We start from the raw sequence: 18,122 nt of genomic DNA, 5'->3' as shown, positions 1-18,122 counted from the left end.
GATCTAGCCCCTGACGCTGCCTGCCCTCATTTCCTACCAATCTCCTCTTTGTTCTTCAGGTTCAGCCACACCAGATCTTCCAGGTCACTCCTTCCTCAAGGCCATCGCACAACTCCCCACCTGTCTTCCTCCCAGTATCTAACCAAATGCCCCCTCCCTTATCATGAGCCACTCCCTATCCCCTTATCACATTTCAGTTTTCCTCATAACATTTGTCACCTCCTGACATTTAATATACTTGCCCGTTGTTACTCTCCTCCCACTAGAATATAAGCTGCAGAAATAGAGTTGGCAGATAAAATACAGGTCATCCAGTTAAATTTGAATTTCAGAGTTAAAAAAAGATTGACTTTCCAGTATGAAGACGTCTCAGACATTGCATGGGATATACTTATACACTGAAAAAAATTCGTTGTTTATCTGAAATTCAAGTTTTCCTGATGTGCTGTTTTTGTTTAATCTGGCAACCCTATGCAGAAAAGCAGGTGGTTATTTAGCTCATCGCTGTGTCCCCAGCGCTAGAGCTGCTCCTGACAAGTAGTAAGCTCTCAGAAAATATTTATACAATGAAAGAATGTGTTCAACCGGGTCACTAACCTGTAACACGCCTAAACTTTTCATAAACAGCAACTGAGTCAGGGGGGCGGAGTCTCTAGACTGTGTTAGCCCAGATCACAACCGGGGGTCAGGTGGCTGATGCATTTTACAAGCAGGTCGAGCAGCTGGGTATTTTGCCGGCCTTCACCCCAGCACCTGGCGAAAGAAAACTCCCCCCCGGACAAGTGAACCGGCTGGTCCCAGGTGGCCCTCCTGGGGGCGGGGCCTCCCCAAACTGCCGGCGGGACCCAGCCCTCGCCGAAGCCAGGGCCCCTTTAACGCCCCGCTTCCCACCAAGGCTCGCGTCCTCGTGTGACGTCACCCGGCTGACGGCCAATGGAAGCGCGGCTTACTGGCAGGCGGCGCCGGCTGCTGTGCCAAAGGGGAAGTGAGCTGGGGCTGGAGCTATGGCCCGGGTTTGGAGCCCGCGGCCGCCGCCGCCGCCGCCGCCGCCACCGCCAGCACGTTTGGAGCAGCTGCGGCTGCAACCGGAGCGGGGGCCGGAGTCGCGGCTGGAGTGGAAGCGGCGCATGTGAGTTGCCGAGAGTCGCCCTTGCCAAACACCTCAAACTCTGGGCGGGAGCGCTTCAGGTGGGCTGAGTCGCCGTCGCCCTTCTGCACCGCGCCACGCCGCTGGCCCAGACAGGAGGGTTGGGGTCTCCCAGGTGAAGGACTGGCGCTTGGCAGACTTAGCCCTCCGAGCCGGGTTCTAGGCCTTCCTCAGTCTCGGGCTCCTTTCAAACTCAGGGCGGAGGCCGAAGGACCGTGATCACCCCGACCCGGGCATTTTCTTGGCGCCTAGGCTGTGTCGGGGCTGCGAGCCCCCTATTGCTGCCACCTCTCCAGCTAGAGAGCGACTAGCGCATTCCCACTGTCTAGCTCTGCACCTCCCTCTCTCCTCTCATTCAAGAACAAGTTTCTTTTCGCTCTCAGTTGGAAGTCCTGCCCTGGAAGGCCAAAACACCCATCTGTGTGCCCTTCCCCAGTTCCTGGAGCACACTTAGAAATATCTACTTATCGGGAGATAGAGGTTGCTCCCCTATCCATCCTCTTATCTAATTGAAACTCCATGCCCAGAGCCTTACCCATTTTGATCACCAGCTCCCTGGCCATCTCTATGTGACTTCCCCCACCCATCTGAGTTCCACTTTCCTCTGGGCTCCAATCTCTAGCCCCCAGCGGATCTGGTCAGTCCCACCCCTGGGTGGGAGTGACCCAGGGCTCTGGCCCAGATTCCCCACCCTGGAAGGCAGCTCCAAGGCAGCGAGAGAATTGGGCGTCGGGTACGAACCTGGCAGCTCAGGAGTGGGTGCTCCACTCACCCCACACAAGAAGATGAAGAAGCGCAAAGAGCTCAATGCATTGATTGGTTTGGCTGGGGACAGTCGGAGAAAGAAGCCCAAGAAAGGCTCAGGCCACCGCCTTCTTCGCACTGAGCCTCCTGACTCAGACTCTGAATCCAGCTCTGAGGAGGAAGAAGAATTCGGTTTAGTTGGAAATCGCTCTCGTTTCGTCAAGTGAGTGATGCAGTGGTGAGGGGTGGGGTGGGGAAAAGGTATTTCCTTATATTACCAAAGGGGAAAATTGAAAGGAAGGAGAAGGGTGTTCTTACAAAGCAAAAAGGGTGTAGACCTTGGACAGCAAACAGGAAGAAAAGATGTTAGGGAGAAGATGAGCTCAGGTTCTGAATGAAGAAGTTAGAGATCTGTCTGTAAGTGTATAAAGAATTCAGAATCCAGGGTGGAAGTATGGACTTGGGGAATGTGCCAAGAGCCCAGAGAGAGCAAGTTGGGAGTGGCAGAAAAGCTAAGAATAGGTACATGGGAGCAAAGAAGCTTTGGGGAGTAGACCTTTTTTAAAAAGTGTAGTAAAGACAGGAACTTTAAGGCTGAAGATTATTTTTCACACTCTTGATGAGTCTGAATCTTGATGGTGGGAGGATATGGTGAGGAACATACAAAGTGTGACACTTGAGAGTATGTGGAGAGTGGGAGACAAAAAGATGAGGCAACTTTTTTCCAAACCACTTTGAGATGGTGCAGCCACTAGGCAAAACCAAATGAGCTTTGAGAACATTGGGAATTGGGCCCAGGACGGAAAAAGGCTAAAGGGAACCTCAAAGGTGCCCTGGGACCCTCCCAAGAGGGCACACTCAAAGAATATTCTGCTGAGGATGTGGAAGCTAGAGCTAGGCAGAAGGTTGGAGTGCTAAAAGAGATAAATCCTTTGAGGTTTTTTTGTTTGTTTAGAGTGTATTTGTCCTTTTATTTTGTTAAAGGAAGAGTTTGGTTTCTAATGAGCTTTGTCAAATTAAGCAGTTAAAAGCAGTCTCGGATTTGGGATATGAAAAGATGATGAATAGTTCTACTGGAATAGTTGCCCTGATGAGTTACTTTAGACCTTGAGTGCTGGTTGAAGTTTGGTGTGAAATCTAACCCTTTTCCATGTTTCCTGCCTTCTGAGCCGATAAGCTAGAGTGCTCCAGGTGTCCACTTAAACCTACGGGCTCCTATTTCTTCTGTTTGCACTAAAACTTGCTCAAAAGTCTATGAAGTTTCAATAATAGGAAATAGGGTCCCCTGGAGGGAATATATGTTGGAGAGCCAGAAATAGGGAAATTGTAGTGCTGTAATGGAATTGCAGAGATCTGGTCTTTACACTTTCCTAACACGAGTGTATCTCCAAAGACCTGAATCCATGATGATGGCTGTGGGCTGCTGTGCCCACAGATCTCTTTCTGTGTCATGTGAAGTTTGAAACCTTTGTATCCAAAAGATGAACTCTTCATGAGGTCTTAATTAGTCACCTTCAACCCGCTGTTCAGACTTACGTGTGTTACCCAGTGTTCCCTGGTAAACAAGTATATGGCAACACATGTATGCTATTTCTAATACAGCTGTACTCATAATCATTTTTGTACTCCTGGTTGAATCTGTTCTTATGATCAGGGGAGACTACTTACGATGCTGCAAGATCTGTTATCCCCTCTGTGCTTTTGTCATCCTTGCCGCCTGTGTTGTGGCCTGCGTTGGGTTGGTGTGGATGCAAGTTGCCCTGAAGGAGGATCTGGATGCCCTCAAGGAAAAATTTAGAACAAGTAAGTGGTCGCCTTTTTCAGAGTATTATCTTATTTCCAGGTCTAGGTCCACAGAGTGGAATTAAGAGTTTGCCCAATTATATATTCCTTCCAGCCTTCTTATACTCTTTCTTAGCTGTCAGCTTGAATGTGAGAATAGCTGTTTGTATTTTTGAAACCCACAAACAAAAAGTTATGCTTATGTACCATCATGAAAAATAGCATCTGAAATCATGGCATTACAGTCAACACTTAAGGTGCAGAAAGGAAGTGCTAAAGTCCAGGAGTCTAGAACCTTGGTGAACCTCAGCCTGTTGCCACTTATATTTCCCCAAAGATGAAGTGGCAGTAGCCACACTGGGCTATTTCCTTCCTCCTCACAGGGCCATTTGAGAAAGAATGTGGGAATGTCTGTTAGTTTCCTCCTTAAGAAACACCATATGGAAACGGGAATGGGCAATAATAATAGCATTTATTGAGTGCCTACTGTGTACCAAGTCACAAATAAATATTTGTCTCATGAATGAGACAACCGTTTAAGAAGCTTTTTTTTTTAAGTTCAAGAGTTTTATATATTTTAAATTATAAAGTTATTTTTGCCATGTCCAAGGTACTTTATTTGAAAGGTGTATTTGCATAGTAGCTTCCACCAGATTTAACCTAAGTATCTTCCTTCAGCAACACTGAGATCTTTAGTTCTAGGATTCAGGAGTTAATTTTCTAAGCTAAAGAACCAGTTTCAAGTTAATCCCAAATGCCTTAACCCTAGCAGTATTAGCACATGGGGTAACTGACCACTAGGCTTTCTCAAGGTTTTAACAAAATCTGGCTCCAGAACTGGAATTAGAGCTGTGTCCCTTCTTCCCATCTCCGTCCTTCGGAGATCACAACCTCCAGGCTTTCCTTCATCCCACCCTCTGTTTACTGCCTGCAGTTATTCAAGTTCCGAACCTGACCTAGAGGCAGCTAATCCTTAGTTACTGTGATAGTAAAGTTCTTAGTGATGTTGCTTGAAAAAAATGTTGAAATACTAATTTTGCTTTTCTTCTGATTCAGGGAATGGAACTGGGTAAACCACAGTTCTCTGCCAGAATCATCTTGACCTATATGTTTAATCAACTGGTGGAATCAGAGTACAGTATAAGAAAAAATGAGATTTGTATTCTAATTAATTTCCTTCCTTAATGGCTGTCCATACCAGTATTACAAAGTGTTTTTAAGGCCAGTGTTGTCTTTGTAAGCCAGTAATCATAACTTGGAAATGAGGTTCTCAGAAACAGTGTTTAACTATATATAACCACTAAAGACACCTGCCTGTGCCCTCATCTCTATATAATTAATTGGGCCACCTAGGTTTGTGCTATAGTTTGTTTTGATCATGTATAGCAATTATTTATTTATATGTTTCAAAACATTGCTCACTTCTACCCTCCAGGGTTCCTTTCTTTGACTGCTCTGTGCTTGTGTTTACAGGACACCCATGTAATTTATACCTTAGCTGAGCTTTTCAGGGAATTTCTTTTTTTTTAGAAATGTATATTTGAAGTGTATACACATAATTGACCTGGCAATCAATCAGTCAACAAATATTTGTTGAACACTTGTTAATATCAATCCCTGGAAATACTACATTCAGGAGATGCCAGGAATTGTACCCTGAACTATGAGACCTGCTTTCTACCATTGAGCAACAGTCCCCTGGGACCCTGACTACGTTTGTCAGCCAGCTGAGTGAAGCAGATTTGGAATTGTCAGTCCAGCTGCTTTGTTGTCTTTGGTTTTCTGCAGTAGAAATGCCAGCTCTGTAGGGGTGTCTGGGTGGCTCAGTCGGTTAAGTGTCCGACTTCGGCTTAGGTCATGATCTCATGATTCATGGGTTCAAGCCCTGTGTTGGGCTCTGTGCTGACAGCCCAGAGCCTGGAGCCTCCTTTGGATTCTGTGTCTCCCTCTCTCTCTGCCCCTCCCATGCTCATGCTCTGTCTCTCTCTCTTTCTCAATAATAAATAACATTTTAAAAAATTAAAAATTAAAAAAAAGAAATGTCAGCCCTGTAATGTCTAAAGCAGGACTTCTAGGGGGTAGATCACGGGGCATAGTCAGTAGACTGAACCATCGTGGACCACTGGCCTCAGAGGTGTTTTTTTTTTTTAAACCATTATCTTGAGTAAATGAGGTCAGTCATGTTAAAGCTTAAATAGTCTTTCTTTGAATTACATTTCTACTTTAAATATATTTCAAGAAATTTATTTCTTGTTTTCAAGAGGACCCTGGAAACCACTGATTTAATTAAGACCACCTGCTGGTCTGGCTTTACTAGCTTTTTGGGAAATTCAGAGCCCTTGTTCTTTATTTCAATAACTTCTCAAAGACATTTGTCAGGAAAGGAGGCAGGATTGCTGAAATATCTGAAATAGAAAGCAAATCCGATAGACTTGGTATTTTTCCTTGTGGTCCAAGAGTAACTTGATACTGAAGCTAAAGGTACTAACTGGCCTTGAAACTCAGCTCAGTATTCTTTCCAGACCCAGGTACTTCAGAAGACCTCCACAGTTATTCTAAGGAAGGTTCTGTTCTCAACCATCCCTCCCTATCATTCAACAATGAAACACTAGAGTAGAGAAAAAGAATTTGGAAAAGAAGGAAAATATTAATAAATTAGGCCATCTCTTCAGTCACACAGCAGAGTAGCAGTTTGGTCATTTAGTACAGAACTTAAAAGTGTTCTTGTGGTGATGAAGGCTTTAGGAGGTAAGTGTCTGACAGCTGGAGTATTCTAGAGAGAGTACTGGCCCTAAGAGCAGATTTGACTGATGAATCCTGGGTTGCTCATTGCTAGCTGTAAAACTTAGATAAGTCGCTTATTCTTTCTGAGCCATGATTTTCTCATCCATAGAACACAAAGACCTATTTATGCTACCAAAGCACTTTGGGCATCTCTCTGTCGTAACATCTGTCACATTGCATAGTAACTCTGTGACAACACCTTGCTCCCCCGTAGGCTGAAAGCTTCAGGGTCTTCTGTACGCACTAGTGCTGCATGCAGGACTGGGTACATGGTAGAGACTCCATAACGAGTTTGAATGATTACACAAAAGTTTATTGCAAACTAAAGTGTTAAATATAAAATATTGCTGTCGATATTGTATGTATTCTGACCAGAGTGTATGCAGAAATCTCTATTTCATTATCTTAGAGATCAGAAAAAGAGCTATGTAAAGTCCTTTGAGTATTAATATACCAAATTTTAAATGAGTTGCTTTCCATGTTGAAAGAACATAAATTAGTAATTGTAAGTTGTTTGCTACCCTTCCTCCCGTTTATGTAGTCAAAATACCTTGACTGAGCTTGTCTCTCCTAAAAAGCCCCAAATCAGATAATGAAAATGATCATCTCTTGGCTCATACCATCTTAAGTATCCAGGGTGTTTTCAGGGCTTATCAGTTTTATTTGTTTGTTAGTTGATAACTGTGACCCAAGTTACTTATGTATTTGTCTTATTTCTTCTTCCACTTCTGCCTTCTACTTCTTTCATATAAACTATAGGAAAGATTCTGGCTCCCCTCCCACCCCCCACTTGGGACATTTGACCACCTGAGAATGACAGGCATATGTGGGATAAGTTTTACTTTACAACCTCACTGAAAACGTAAAAGAAATTCAGTGAAATGCTAAGTGCTGTATTAATTTAGACTGGTAAAATGTTCTTACTGTTGGATGGATGTTTTCCTGCAAACTGTGTGAGTCAAATATTACATTAAAAGCCCTGGGGGGGGGGGGAATAAAAGCACTAAGGGAAATCTTTCATTTGTAAAGAAACCATTTCACACATATTTTTGAAAAATTAATAAAAATATCTAATTTTTTTAAATCTGAATTTTGAGGTAGTGGGCTTGTTTGCAGTAGGGATACCACCACCACCCCATCCCCAGTTTTGTTGGGGACTTTTTGTTGTTGAGTTTGTTTGATTGCATTTTCTTTGTTTTACTTAATAGGATAACATTAGTTCTATTTCATACCCTACAGTTATTTCCCTGGAGAAGCGTTTGGGTGCTTCTGTGTACCTGGCACTGTGCTGTGTGCTGGAAATACATGACAAATAAAACCTGGTCCCTGTCCTTAAGCAGCTCTCTCTTGGTCTGATAGAGGAGGACAGATGTGTTAAATGTATGTAATGAGCACAGTGTGTTAAGTGCATTGCAGAGTTTGGAATGGTAAAGTGGTGGTGGTCCAAGCCGGGAGCCCAGCTATTTGTGCTGAATCTTGAAAGGAATTAACTAGGCTAAAGTAACAAATGGAGAAGGAGCAAGCCAAGGGCATTTAGGAAGAAAGAATAGTGTGTGCAGGGTCACCGAGGCTTAAAGAGGTTCATGTCTGGGAAATCCATTTGGCTGGGACATAGTTTGAAGAGTTGTGTAAAGTGATGAGAAGTGTGGTTGGGAGGTAAGCACAGACCAGATTTATTTGATCAGTGATACTTACTGAGTACCTAAGATGTGTCAGGTATATTCCAAAGCTGGCTTCACAGGGAGGAACCAAAAAAAGTCATGGTGCTTAAATTTTAGTAAATTGTCATATATCTGTCCTGTATGCCAGGGGTTTTTTTGTTTTGTTTGTTTTGTTTTTTTTTTTTTGGTTTTAAGGGAAATGTACAATAGCTTATCAGGCAGAAGAGGAAGGACTCTTTCAGGCCTCTGCATTCAGGCTGGCAAATCTCTAAACCAGTCAGAAGTTACAGTTTCCCAAAGGAAAGTTCAAATATCACCCTGTGCTTCACCTAACATGTTCCTTTATCTTCTATTTCACTTTGAGCTTTTGGGTTGATTTAAGATTTGAGGAAACACTTTGCTGTTTATGAAAAAGATTTAGAATTGTAATCCTCATAACAGCACTTGAAAGGTGATTAAGAACCTATCTTGCATTTGACCAGTTTGAGATATAAAAAAAGTAGATCTAAGCACTTCGAGATACAACTTTTGATGTCACCTTGAGCATTAATGGAGTAAGGTTTATAAATCTTCACTGACTAATCACAAATCTCCTTAATTGCTCTGATTAATACTTAATATTTATTTATCACTTATTGTATGCCTGACCAGCCCTGTTTAGTACTTACTTTACAGCCATTCTTTCACTTAATTCCAAAAATCCTGGGGGCGCCTGGGTGGCTCAGTTGGTTAAGTGTCCGACTTGGGCTCAGGTCATGATCTCACACTCTGTGAGTTCGAGCCCCGCATCGAGCTCTGTGCTGACAGCTCAGAGCCTGGAGCCGGCTTCAGATTTTGTGTCTTCCTCTCTCTGCCCCTCCCCTACTCATGCTGTCTCTCTCAAAGAATAAACAAACATTTAAAAAAACTAAAAATAAATAAAAATAAAAGTCCTATAAAGTATATTTTATCCCTGATGAGGAAACTGAGCTCAAAGAATTTGAGTAATTTACTCAAGATCACAGTAAGTTACACAGTTAAGATCCAAGTCCAACTCTTTTTGCTGATACTTTATCATTTTTAGCCATGTGACTTTTAAAAGTTGCCTGTAGTGAAATAGCCCCAGTTAAAATGGAGCTTTAGTATTAAAGATATATGTTTGCATAAATAAAAGAACAGTATAGCTGATCAGATACAAATTCAGTCATCCTATCAGGATTAACTTTTACTAATCTGTCTTCTTTCCTAACGTATGATCATTTTTTCATCTTGGAGTCATGAGGAACTTTGGGTATTTATGATTATTCTTGTTTTTGCTTTTAGTGGAATCTAATCAGAAAAGCTCATTCCAAGAAATTCCCAAACTTAACGAAGAACTGCTCAGCAAACAAAAACAACTCGAGAAGATTGAATCTGGGGAGCTGGGATTGAACAGAGTCTGGATAAACATCACAGAAATGAATAAGCAGGTAGCAAATGTGTGGTTTTATTTCTGTGTAGTCTGTGAATATTTAGTTTGTTTAGTATGAATTTGTAAGTATAGAGCACTCACTTCCAGTTGTCTTACTTTTTGAAATGATGTCTTGCATGCTATGATCCGAACACATTACAGTCAGGCAGAATGGGTAATAGTTTTGCATTTGCCAAATATTTAAGATGTTAGCCTTTTCTGTAAAGCAACAGTTTTACCAAATAGAGTAGTTTGGAGGGAGTTAGAAGTTCTTGAGTCAACGTTTCCTAAGGAGCATTGTAGGTGTCAGATAAAGAAAGAGTGTCATTCTGACCTCTAAGAAAAATGGGTAGTCGATTTGTATTAGATAATGAGAGCTTATTTTGTTTAATTAGAGTTCACAGACTTACAGTTGCAGCCTTGAGTTTAGTGCTATACACTGTTGTAAGAAAAAAAAAATCTGTAAACCATCAATAGCTAATAATAGTTATTCTATAGTAGCATAGGAAGAGGTAGCAGAGTTCGTAGCAAGCCTAGAGGAAAAGCCCCTAAATTGGCCAGTTTTCAGTAGGCATTGATTCCAGAAGAGGGGTTCTGCCACAGGAAAAGGGCTAATGCAAAGGATGTTGGTCGAGAATCTCCTATGTATAAGGTACTATAGTTGCCACTAGGTACTCAGCCTCTGTCCCCAGTTTTTGCAGTTTAGTTACAAAAGCTATGCATTGGCAAGACAACTCAAGTACCAAATGAATGGTATACCTGCAAAGTATTTAAAAATAAATATACCATCTTCACTGGAGCTAAGAAGATATTCTCTTCTTCAGAATGGAGTCACAATGTTCAGAATCAGCCACTGGCAGGGAACTCTGTGCTAGAATAAAGTGCTTACACACATTTCCAAAGCTACCCTCATCTTTCAGCAGCAGTGTGAGAGGGGCAGTTCAGCTCTTGAGACCAGGGGTCAGTGGCCTGTGTCAGTGGTTTTCAGACTTTGGCCTCGGACCCATAAAAATAAATGTTTTATGTCATGGGGCGCCTGGGTGGCTCCGTCGGTTAAGTGTCCGACTTCAGCTCAGGTCACGATCTCGCGGTCTGTGAGTTTGAGCCCCGCGTCAGGCTCTGGGCTGATGGCTCAGAGCCTGGAGCCTGCTTCCGATTCTGTGTCCCTCTCTCTCCACCCTTCCCCCGTTCATGCTCTGTCTCTCTCTGTCTCAAAAATAAATAAACATTAAAAAAAAAATTTTTTTTTAAATAAAAATAAATGTTTTATGTCATTACCCAGTAAATATTTATCTCCATACATATATGGGTAACCTAAATAAAAGTTTCTGAAAACAGTAACTTACCCTTAATATGCTTTATGTTTACTGGTTTCTATTCAGTTCTATTTCACTTTCTTAAATCACTCATGAAATAATTGATGGGTTGTAGCACCTAGTATTTACTCGTTATCATTTATCTTTGGATTCTCAGTAATAAAGGAAAAGCAAGTATTCACTCCCTTTTTGTAAAAAGAATAGGATAAATTGTAGCCTTGCTTATATTGACAGAGCAAATTAGCAGTTTGACCAGAGATTATATCAGGTGAAAATAGACCACAGCAAAGCACTGAGAAATAATTAATTAGCATCCCTCACTGGGGCAAGCCATGGATTCCATTGATATAGTTAGTCATGAAGAGGCAAGAATGAAATCTTTCAAGATGAAGAGTCAATGTCAGCTCTTTCCCATCTCCTTCACGTAAATCGGCATTGTGGGAAGAGTCAAAGAGGAAATTGGTACTTGGTTGTGAGAGGTCACACAGATTTTCAAATGTTTGCTACGTATTTTGGCTTCTGAACTCTCTTTAACCAGGAATCTAGCAACAAAAGAATCATTTTGTTCTTGGCCTGGCTGTTATTTTTAACGCAAGAAGTACCTGGGAAGGCAGGTATACAGAAAAGTTTACTTCAATCCTAGGGTTTCATGTACAAAACTGGGAGAGATTGAACTGAAGCCCTTTCCATTTTAGTCTCCATAGATCTTCAGAGATGAGGGGACTGATGAGACCAGCCTGATGCAGAGGAATTCTCTTCTGGCAACGGCATAGGAGGATGCGTGGTAGTGAAGTGAGCTTTGTGTTGGTCCAAGGGGAGCCCTTCACTCTCTGAGTGATGTTCTGAAATTAATGATACACATATCTGATGGTGTACTCAAGTAAAAGGCATTTGTCCTAAATCAAAATAGGTCTAAAAATAAAATTAGTATTTAACCATGTTTCCATATCTAAGGGTAACTGTCAGTTAAGATGCTTTTATTGGCAAATTATTTTTTAAAGAACAACTCAGAGTGGCTTAAACAATAAGAAAATGGATTATACCACTTAACAAGAACTGTCCTTATCACAGTGTGAGTTGAAAAAAGAAAGCCATTAATTTGAAATAAGTTAAAATCAAATTTTGCATTGCAAACCTTTAAACTAATAGTTAAAATCTCATTTACTTTTCTGTTTTATTCATAAGAAATCTCTAATTTCATACCCGTAGCCATTCTCAACCATTATAGGGAGTCTCCTCCCCCTTCTTTGAAGGCCGGTAATTCAACAAATGTTTAATGAGCTGCTCTTTTAGAATTAGGCCTTGGATTCAAAACCAAAAATGATGTGACTTCTGCCTCAAGGCTCTTACAGTCAAATGGAGGAGATAAGAGTGAACAATTGTTATACAGCCTCTTGAGCAATAAGAAACAGGTCCACATGAGTGCTGTGAAGGTATTTTTAAGTATGTATTAACGAGCATGCTGGGGCCAGACGAAGCTTCTCGCGTATCTTGAGCTGAGTCCTGAAGGGCACATAGGAGTTGGCCAGGTGAAGTTTGCAGAAAGAAGAGTGTCATAGGTAAAACATTACTAAAGTTTATCCTTATTTGGAGATTCTATATTTGTGAATTCACCTACTTGCTAAAGTTTGTTTTTAACCCCCAAATCCTTACTTGTGGTGCTTTCATAGTCATTCACTGATGGGCGTACAGTGGCAAAATATTTGAGTCACCCAACACAAACGTTTCCAGGTGATGTCAAACAAAGTGACACTCTGTTGTTTCAGCTCTCATACTGTAAACAGATTTCCTTTTCGAACTATAGTTAGTGGAGTGTTTTCACACTTCTGTGGAGTTTTTGGTGATTTCACTGTTTGAAATGTCCCCCTAGCATAGTGCTGAAGTACTAGCTAATATTCCTAAGTGCAGAAAGGCTGTGATATGCCTTACAGAGAAAATACGTGTGTTAGATAAGTTTCAGGCATGAGTTTGGCAATATACGTTTAATAAGATGTCTTTAAACAGAAACACACGTAAAACAAGGGTTACGTATAATATTGACCAGTAGCCAAAAATGTGACCAGAGAGCTCTCAGGAACCTAACCGTCTGCTTCCCTTAGGAGCAATGGTTCAGTAGCCACTAATTCAGTTTTTGCTGCAACTTTCTAGAACGTAACTATTACAAATAATGAGAATATACTCTATGTCCAAAAGAATAGACAAATGAAAACCACGGTGTGTTTAGAGAATTTTAGTAGTTCATTATAGCTATAGTTTGGCAGAAAGAGGCCAGAAGTAAGGATATGTCAGCAAGAGCCAGAGGACCTTGAGTGCCTTTTTATAGTATGCTCTGTATCCCTTTTGGCACTCAGCCCCAATAACCTTATGTTATAGTTATTTGTATATGCATCTAATTACACTACAAGGTCATATACCGTAGTGCGAACTTTAAGCATGATGATGGCAATGATGATGATGATGGCAGTTAAGATGACAACTGCCACTCATGAAATGTTTTCTTTGTGTAGTCCACTGTTAAATGCATGACATAACATGATCTCCTTTTTTGGTTCTATAGCCCTTTGAAGTAGGAGGTGGTATCTCCATTTTACAGATAGGAAAACGGAGGCCCAAAGAGGTTAAGTAGTTTGCTCAAGGTTACATAGATGCGTAGCATTGCTAACATTAAAATATTCAAGGCATGGGAGCCCGTTTTCTTTCCAGTTTTCCATTCTGCCTTACATCTTTATATCCTCTATAGGATGCAGTAAGTGCTCAGTAGATCAAGTTGAAAAGCTAAGTGAAATAAGCCATACAGAGAAAGACAGATACCATATGGTTTCACTCTTATGTGGATCCTGAGAAACTTAACAGGAACCCATGGGGGAGGGGAAGGAAAAAAAAAAAAAAGAGGTTAGAGTGGGAGAGAGCCAAAGCATAAGAGACTGTTAAAAACTGAGAACAGGGGCGCCTGGGTGGCGCAGTCGGTTAAGCGTCCGACTTCAGCCAGGTCACGATCTCGCGGTCCGTGAGTTCGAGCCCCGCGTCGGGCTCTGGGCTGATGGCTCGGAGCCTGGAGCCTGTTTCCGATTCTGTGTCTCCCTCTCTCTCTGCCCCTCCCCCGTTCATGCTCTGTCTCTCTCTGTCCCAAAAATAAATAAACGTTGAAAAAAAAAAATTAAAAAAAAAAAAAAACTGAGAACAAACTGAGGGTTGATGGGGGGTGGGAGGGAGGGGAGGGTGGGTGATGGGTATTGAGGAGGGCACCTTTTGGGATGAGCACTGGGTGTTGTATGGAAACCAATTTGTCAATAAATTTCATATATATATAAAAAAAAAAAGTTGTGATGTCAGGTTTCTACTAAGACTCATCATTCAACACTGATGATTATCTGTTTTAGTAACTTTTTTTACTTACTGTTTAAAGAATCCTTAATTTTAGCCCCAGAGCAAAAAAAGCAGCATTTCAGACTTTATAGTAGGAGATGGTCTGATAAGCAAATGGTCTACAGTAGTTATTTTTAATTCTGCTAATGAAAAGTCATGTAATATGCATAAAAGTCATGAATAATCTTTTGGCTGGAATGTGGAATTTTTTCTTAATTCAACTTTTTAGACTCTTTGAACTACAGCGTGTGACTTTTAGAGATAAATTCTGTCATACTTGAATCCTATCTGACATTCTAGAATGTCTATTAGAGACCAGAGGAGTCCCAGAGATAGTAAAAGGAGAGTGCCCCTTGTCTGTCCACTCTAGTTCCACATGTAGCTTTGCTGTAATTTTCCACAGATACTAACATTACTCCACTCTTGAGAGAGGAGTGCTGACAGATGGAGTCCAGCTTTGCAGTTATGGGGATGTAGTTGAGTCCTAGTGACCAGTGTGGGGCTCAAGACTTATAAATAAATGGTCCTAAGTGATGTTTGGTAATTAGAGTGTTAATGGTCAGTGCATCCTCTTTCAGGGAGGCAGCTGATACCCTAGGCCTGGCTTTCACCTGCTCCTCTGGTTTTGGGCGAAGTGGTGGCTGCCCCCAACCACACTGGCCATTTGTGGGTTTTTTTTGTTTTTTGGGTTTTTTATTCCAGGTGTCCCCCACCCCTGCCTCCATCCTACACTGGCCATTTAAATGGGAGGCAGTTGCCATTCTTGAGATACTTCTGATTAGCATCAGACTCTACCATAGCCTCAGGATATTGCAGTACCTGGGAGAATAGTGTCTACCTGGATCACTCCACCCAGAACACAGCTTGTGTCTTTTAGGACCTGGCCTATTGTCAGTGGAAGGAATTTGTTCCCTTAAGTGGCCAAAAGGTAACTGCAAAATTGATGGGGCATTTAGAATAACCATATTCTCACCATCAGATTGGTATTGAGTTGATTGTGTACATACTTTGGGGTACTGAGTAAAACATACCTACCTGGAGGATGGCCTCCTTCCTAGCTTTTATGTTTGAGCTAAGCATGTTCAGATAGCCTTGGAAGGCCCAGTGAAGGGCATGGAAGAAAGGGCCAGCCAAGGAAATCTATTAAACCCTTCCAGAGTTGTGATGTCTTTTTCCTATGTGTATTTCGTTCCCATCTTTTGTGTTTAAAATTTTATGAGTAGTATGTGAATGTATTCTTATGTAAGGTTTAAACAGTAAAACACGTAAGGAACTCTTACGAAAATTCCCTTTCAACCCTCATCTCTGTATGTTCCCCCATCACATACACATTTCTTGTCCCCATGGGTGTCCACTGCCATTGGTCTGGACTGCATTCTTCTAGTCCCCTTTCTAACAAAATCATAATAGCTTTTAATATGAATTAGCTTATGGGTTAGCGTGTGTGTATGAGACCAAATGGATGGAGTCATTCAGTATATATTGTACAACTTGTTTTGTTCCCTGAATACATCTCTTTATCCTTAGCAATAGATAAAATGGTTTCTAGTGTCTTGCTATTACAAATAAGGAAGGAGTAAATATTCTCGTGCGTACATCTTTGTGTACATGAGCAAGTTATGTGTAGATAGATTTCTAGAAATGAAATTGCTAAATTAAAGGATATAAGCACTCAAATTTTGACAGATACTCCTAGATAACGTTCTTACAGGTCTTCTCCAGTTTACATTCCCATTAAGAATGCCTTTTTCCTTATGTCCTTTTCAAACCCCAGTATTATTCATATCTTTTTAAAGGCGTGGATTAAAGCAACCTCTGTGATGTAATTGCTACTCTTAAGAGGTTATAGTTTGCTGAGAATATCTCTCTGTGGGCTGAGGTTTCTCAACCACATTGATTTCAAGTGCATAGAGTTGGAACGTTGAAGAGTATTCTGAATATTTTGGAGCATTTATGGAGAATTACATGTTCAAGTGCTTATTAAATTTCACTATTAAAGAGCTAACACGGGGCGCCTGGGTGGCTCAGTCGGCTAAGCCGCCGACTTTGGCTCAGGTCATGATCTCGCGGTCCGTGAGTTCGAGCCCCACGTCAGGCTCTGTGCTGACAGCTCAGAGCCTGGAGCCTGTTTCAGATTCTGTGTCTCCCTCTCTCTGACCTTCCCCCATTCATGCTCTGTCTCTCTGTCTCAAAAATAAATAAACGTTAAAAAAAAATTTTTTTTTAAATAAAAAAATAAAGAGCTAACACTTATCAGGTATTTTGTTTGTACTAAGAACTATGCTACGAACTTTAGTTATATATCTCATTTAATCCTCGTGGCCTGTATTAGTCATCTTTCACTGTGTTACTTTTGTCTCAAAACTTAATGACTTAAAACAGCAAACATTTGTGATCTCACAGTGTCTGGGGGTAAGGAATTTGGGAGCATCTTAGTTGAGTGGTTCTGGCTAGGATCTCTGTAAAGTTGCATTTAAGATGTAGGCCAAGGCTGCATCATGTGAAGGCTTCCCTGGGACTAGAGGATCTTCACTCGTATGGCTGTTGGCAGCAGGTCTCAGTTCCTCTCAATGTGGGCTTCTCCACAGGGCTGCTTGAGTGTTCTCGTAGCAGGGCAGCTGAGCGAGTGATCCAAAGAGGAAGCCCTGGTGCTTTTAAAGACCTAGTGTCCAAAGTTGTTGTCACTTCCATTGTCTAGTGTAGGCTGAAAGGAAGTCACTAGGGACAGGCCACACTCAAGGGAAAAGGATGATGTCCCACTTCTTGAAGGGAAGACTCTCAGACAGTTTGTAGACCTATTTTAAAACATTCAGATGTCCCTATGAGATGATTGTTGTTAAACAGTTTTTATTGTTTTAGGCATTTTACTGGGGAGAAAAATGAGTCGACTACTTATTTAGGCTTATCTCCTCCTTCCTGGCCTCTACCCTCTACTCTGCTTGGACTAGTCTTCTCAGCGTCCATCCTAGACACAGAGTGTTCTTTCTCAGCCATACATACATTGCTTTCAGTAAATACTTAACCAATCCTTGTCTATGTGCCAGGCATATTATGGAAAATGTGAAAATACACATGGTCCTTGATGTCATGGAGCTTACAGTCTAGTGGGAGAGAGTATCCTTAATCAAGTAATCACACAAATAAATAAATTATTGTCACTTTGAGAAATGCCATGAAGAAAAGGTATTCCTGGACCCGTTCATGCTGTTGCTCCCTATTTCCTAATGCCACACGCACCTACTTAACCTAAGAAGAATAGCTGCTTAATTTTTATATATAAAATCCTTCTCCATCAGAGTCTAATTTGAGCCCTCCTTCAGTGAAGCCTGTCCCTTTCAGGCTACACAAATATTCTTTTCACTGAACTTTATTCAGTATACCATCTAGTACTTAATTATTTCTTTAATGTTACCTACCTACCTCTACCCCTCCACCTCCCTCCTTCCCTTCCTCCCTCAGTTTCTCCCTTCCTCCCTCAGTCTCTCCCTGTTTCTCCTTCCTCCTCCCCCTTTCTCACTCACGTTACAGTTCCTTCCACTGAGCCTTCTTTCTGTTCTTTAGATATGCCAAGCTCTTCCCTGCACAGAGGCATTTGTCCTAGCAATTCCCTCCGCCCTGCAATGTACTTCATTCAATCTTTGACTAATTCCTTATTATTAAGATCTCAGTTCAATTTTCATCCCTCATCGAAGCCTCAGCTAATCTAATCTATTTGCTACCATCTAATCTAAGGTAGCAACCCGGTCACTCATCAAGTCAACTTATTTTAAATTTTCTTCTAATGCACCTCACTAACCAGTGTTTTTTTTTTTTTTTTCTTTAAAAAAAATTTTTTTTTTAATGTTTATTTATTTTTGAGAGACATTGAAAGAGCGCATGTGGGGAAGGGGCAG

At 41.5% G+C, this 18,122-nt stretch overlaps 2 protein-coding genes across 3 annotated transcripts in view; one reads left to right on the top strand and one right to left on the bottom strand.

Annotated features, from left to right (window-relative positions):
• The window catches only part of LOC115519934 (cytochrome P450 4B1), a 62,135-nt gene extending 61,363 nt beyond the window's left edge, over positions 1-772 (bottom strand). The window contains exon 1 of the mRNA XM_030323795.1: positions 598-772. Coding sequence (XP_030179655.1) covers positions 598-621 — 24 coding nt within the window. The 5' untranslated portion in view covers positions 622-772. The remainder of the gene's footprint in view (positions 1-597) is intronic.
• A 213-nt stretch (positions 773-985) lies between these two features.
• EFCAB14 (EF-hand calcium binding domain 14) overlaps positions 986-18,122 on the top strand; it is a 38,780-nt gene continuing 21,643 nt past the window's right edge. For both annotated transcript variants that reach the window (XM_030323798.1, XM_030323797.1), the window contains exons 1-3: positions 986-2,114; positions 3,546-3,694; positions 9,421-9,566. In XM_030323798.1, the coding sequence (XP_030179658.1) occupies positions 1,933-2,114; positions 3,546-3,694; positions 9,421-9,566 (477 nt within the window). In that variant the 5' untranslated portion in view covers positions 986-1,932. The remainder of the gene's footprint in view (positions 2,115-3,545; positions 3,695-9,420; positions 9,567-18,122) is intronic.

Source organism: Lynx canadensis, chromosome C1, assembly GCF_007474595.2.
Source record: "Lynx canadensis isolate LIC74 chromosome C1, mLynCan4.pri.v2, whole genome shotgun sequence".
Taxonomy (NCBI): domain Eukaryota; kingdom Metazoa; phylum Chordata; class Mammalia; order Carnivora; family Felidae; genus Lynx; species Lynx canadensis.
The sequence above is the reverse complement of the archived record's forward strand: the minus strand, read 5'-3'. Positions and strand labels throughout refer to the sequence as shown.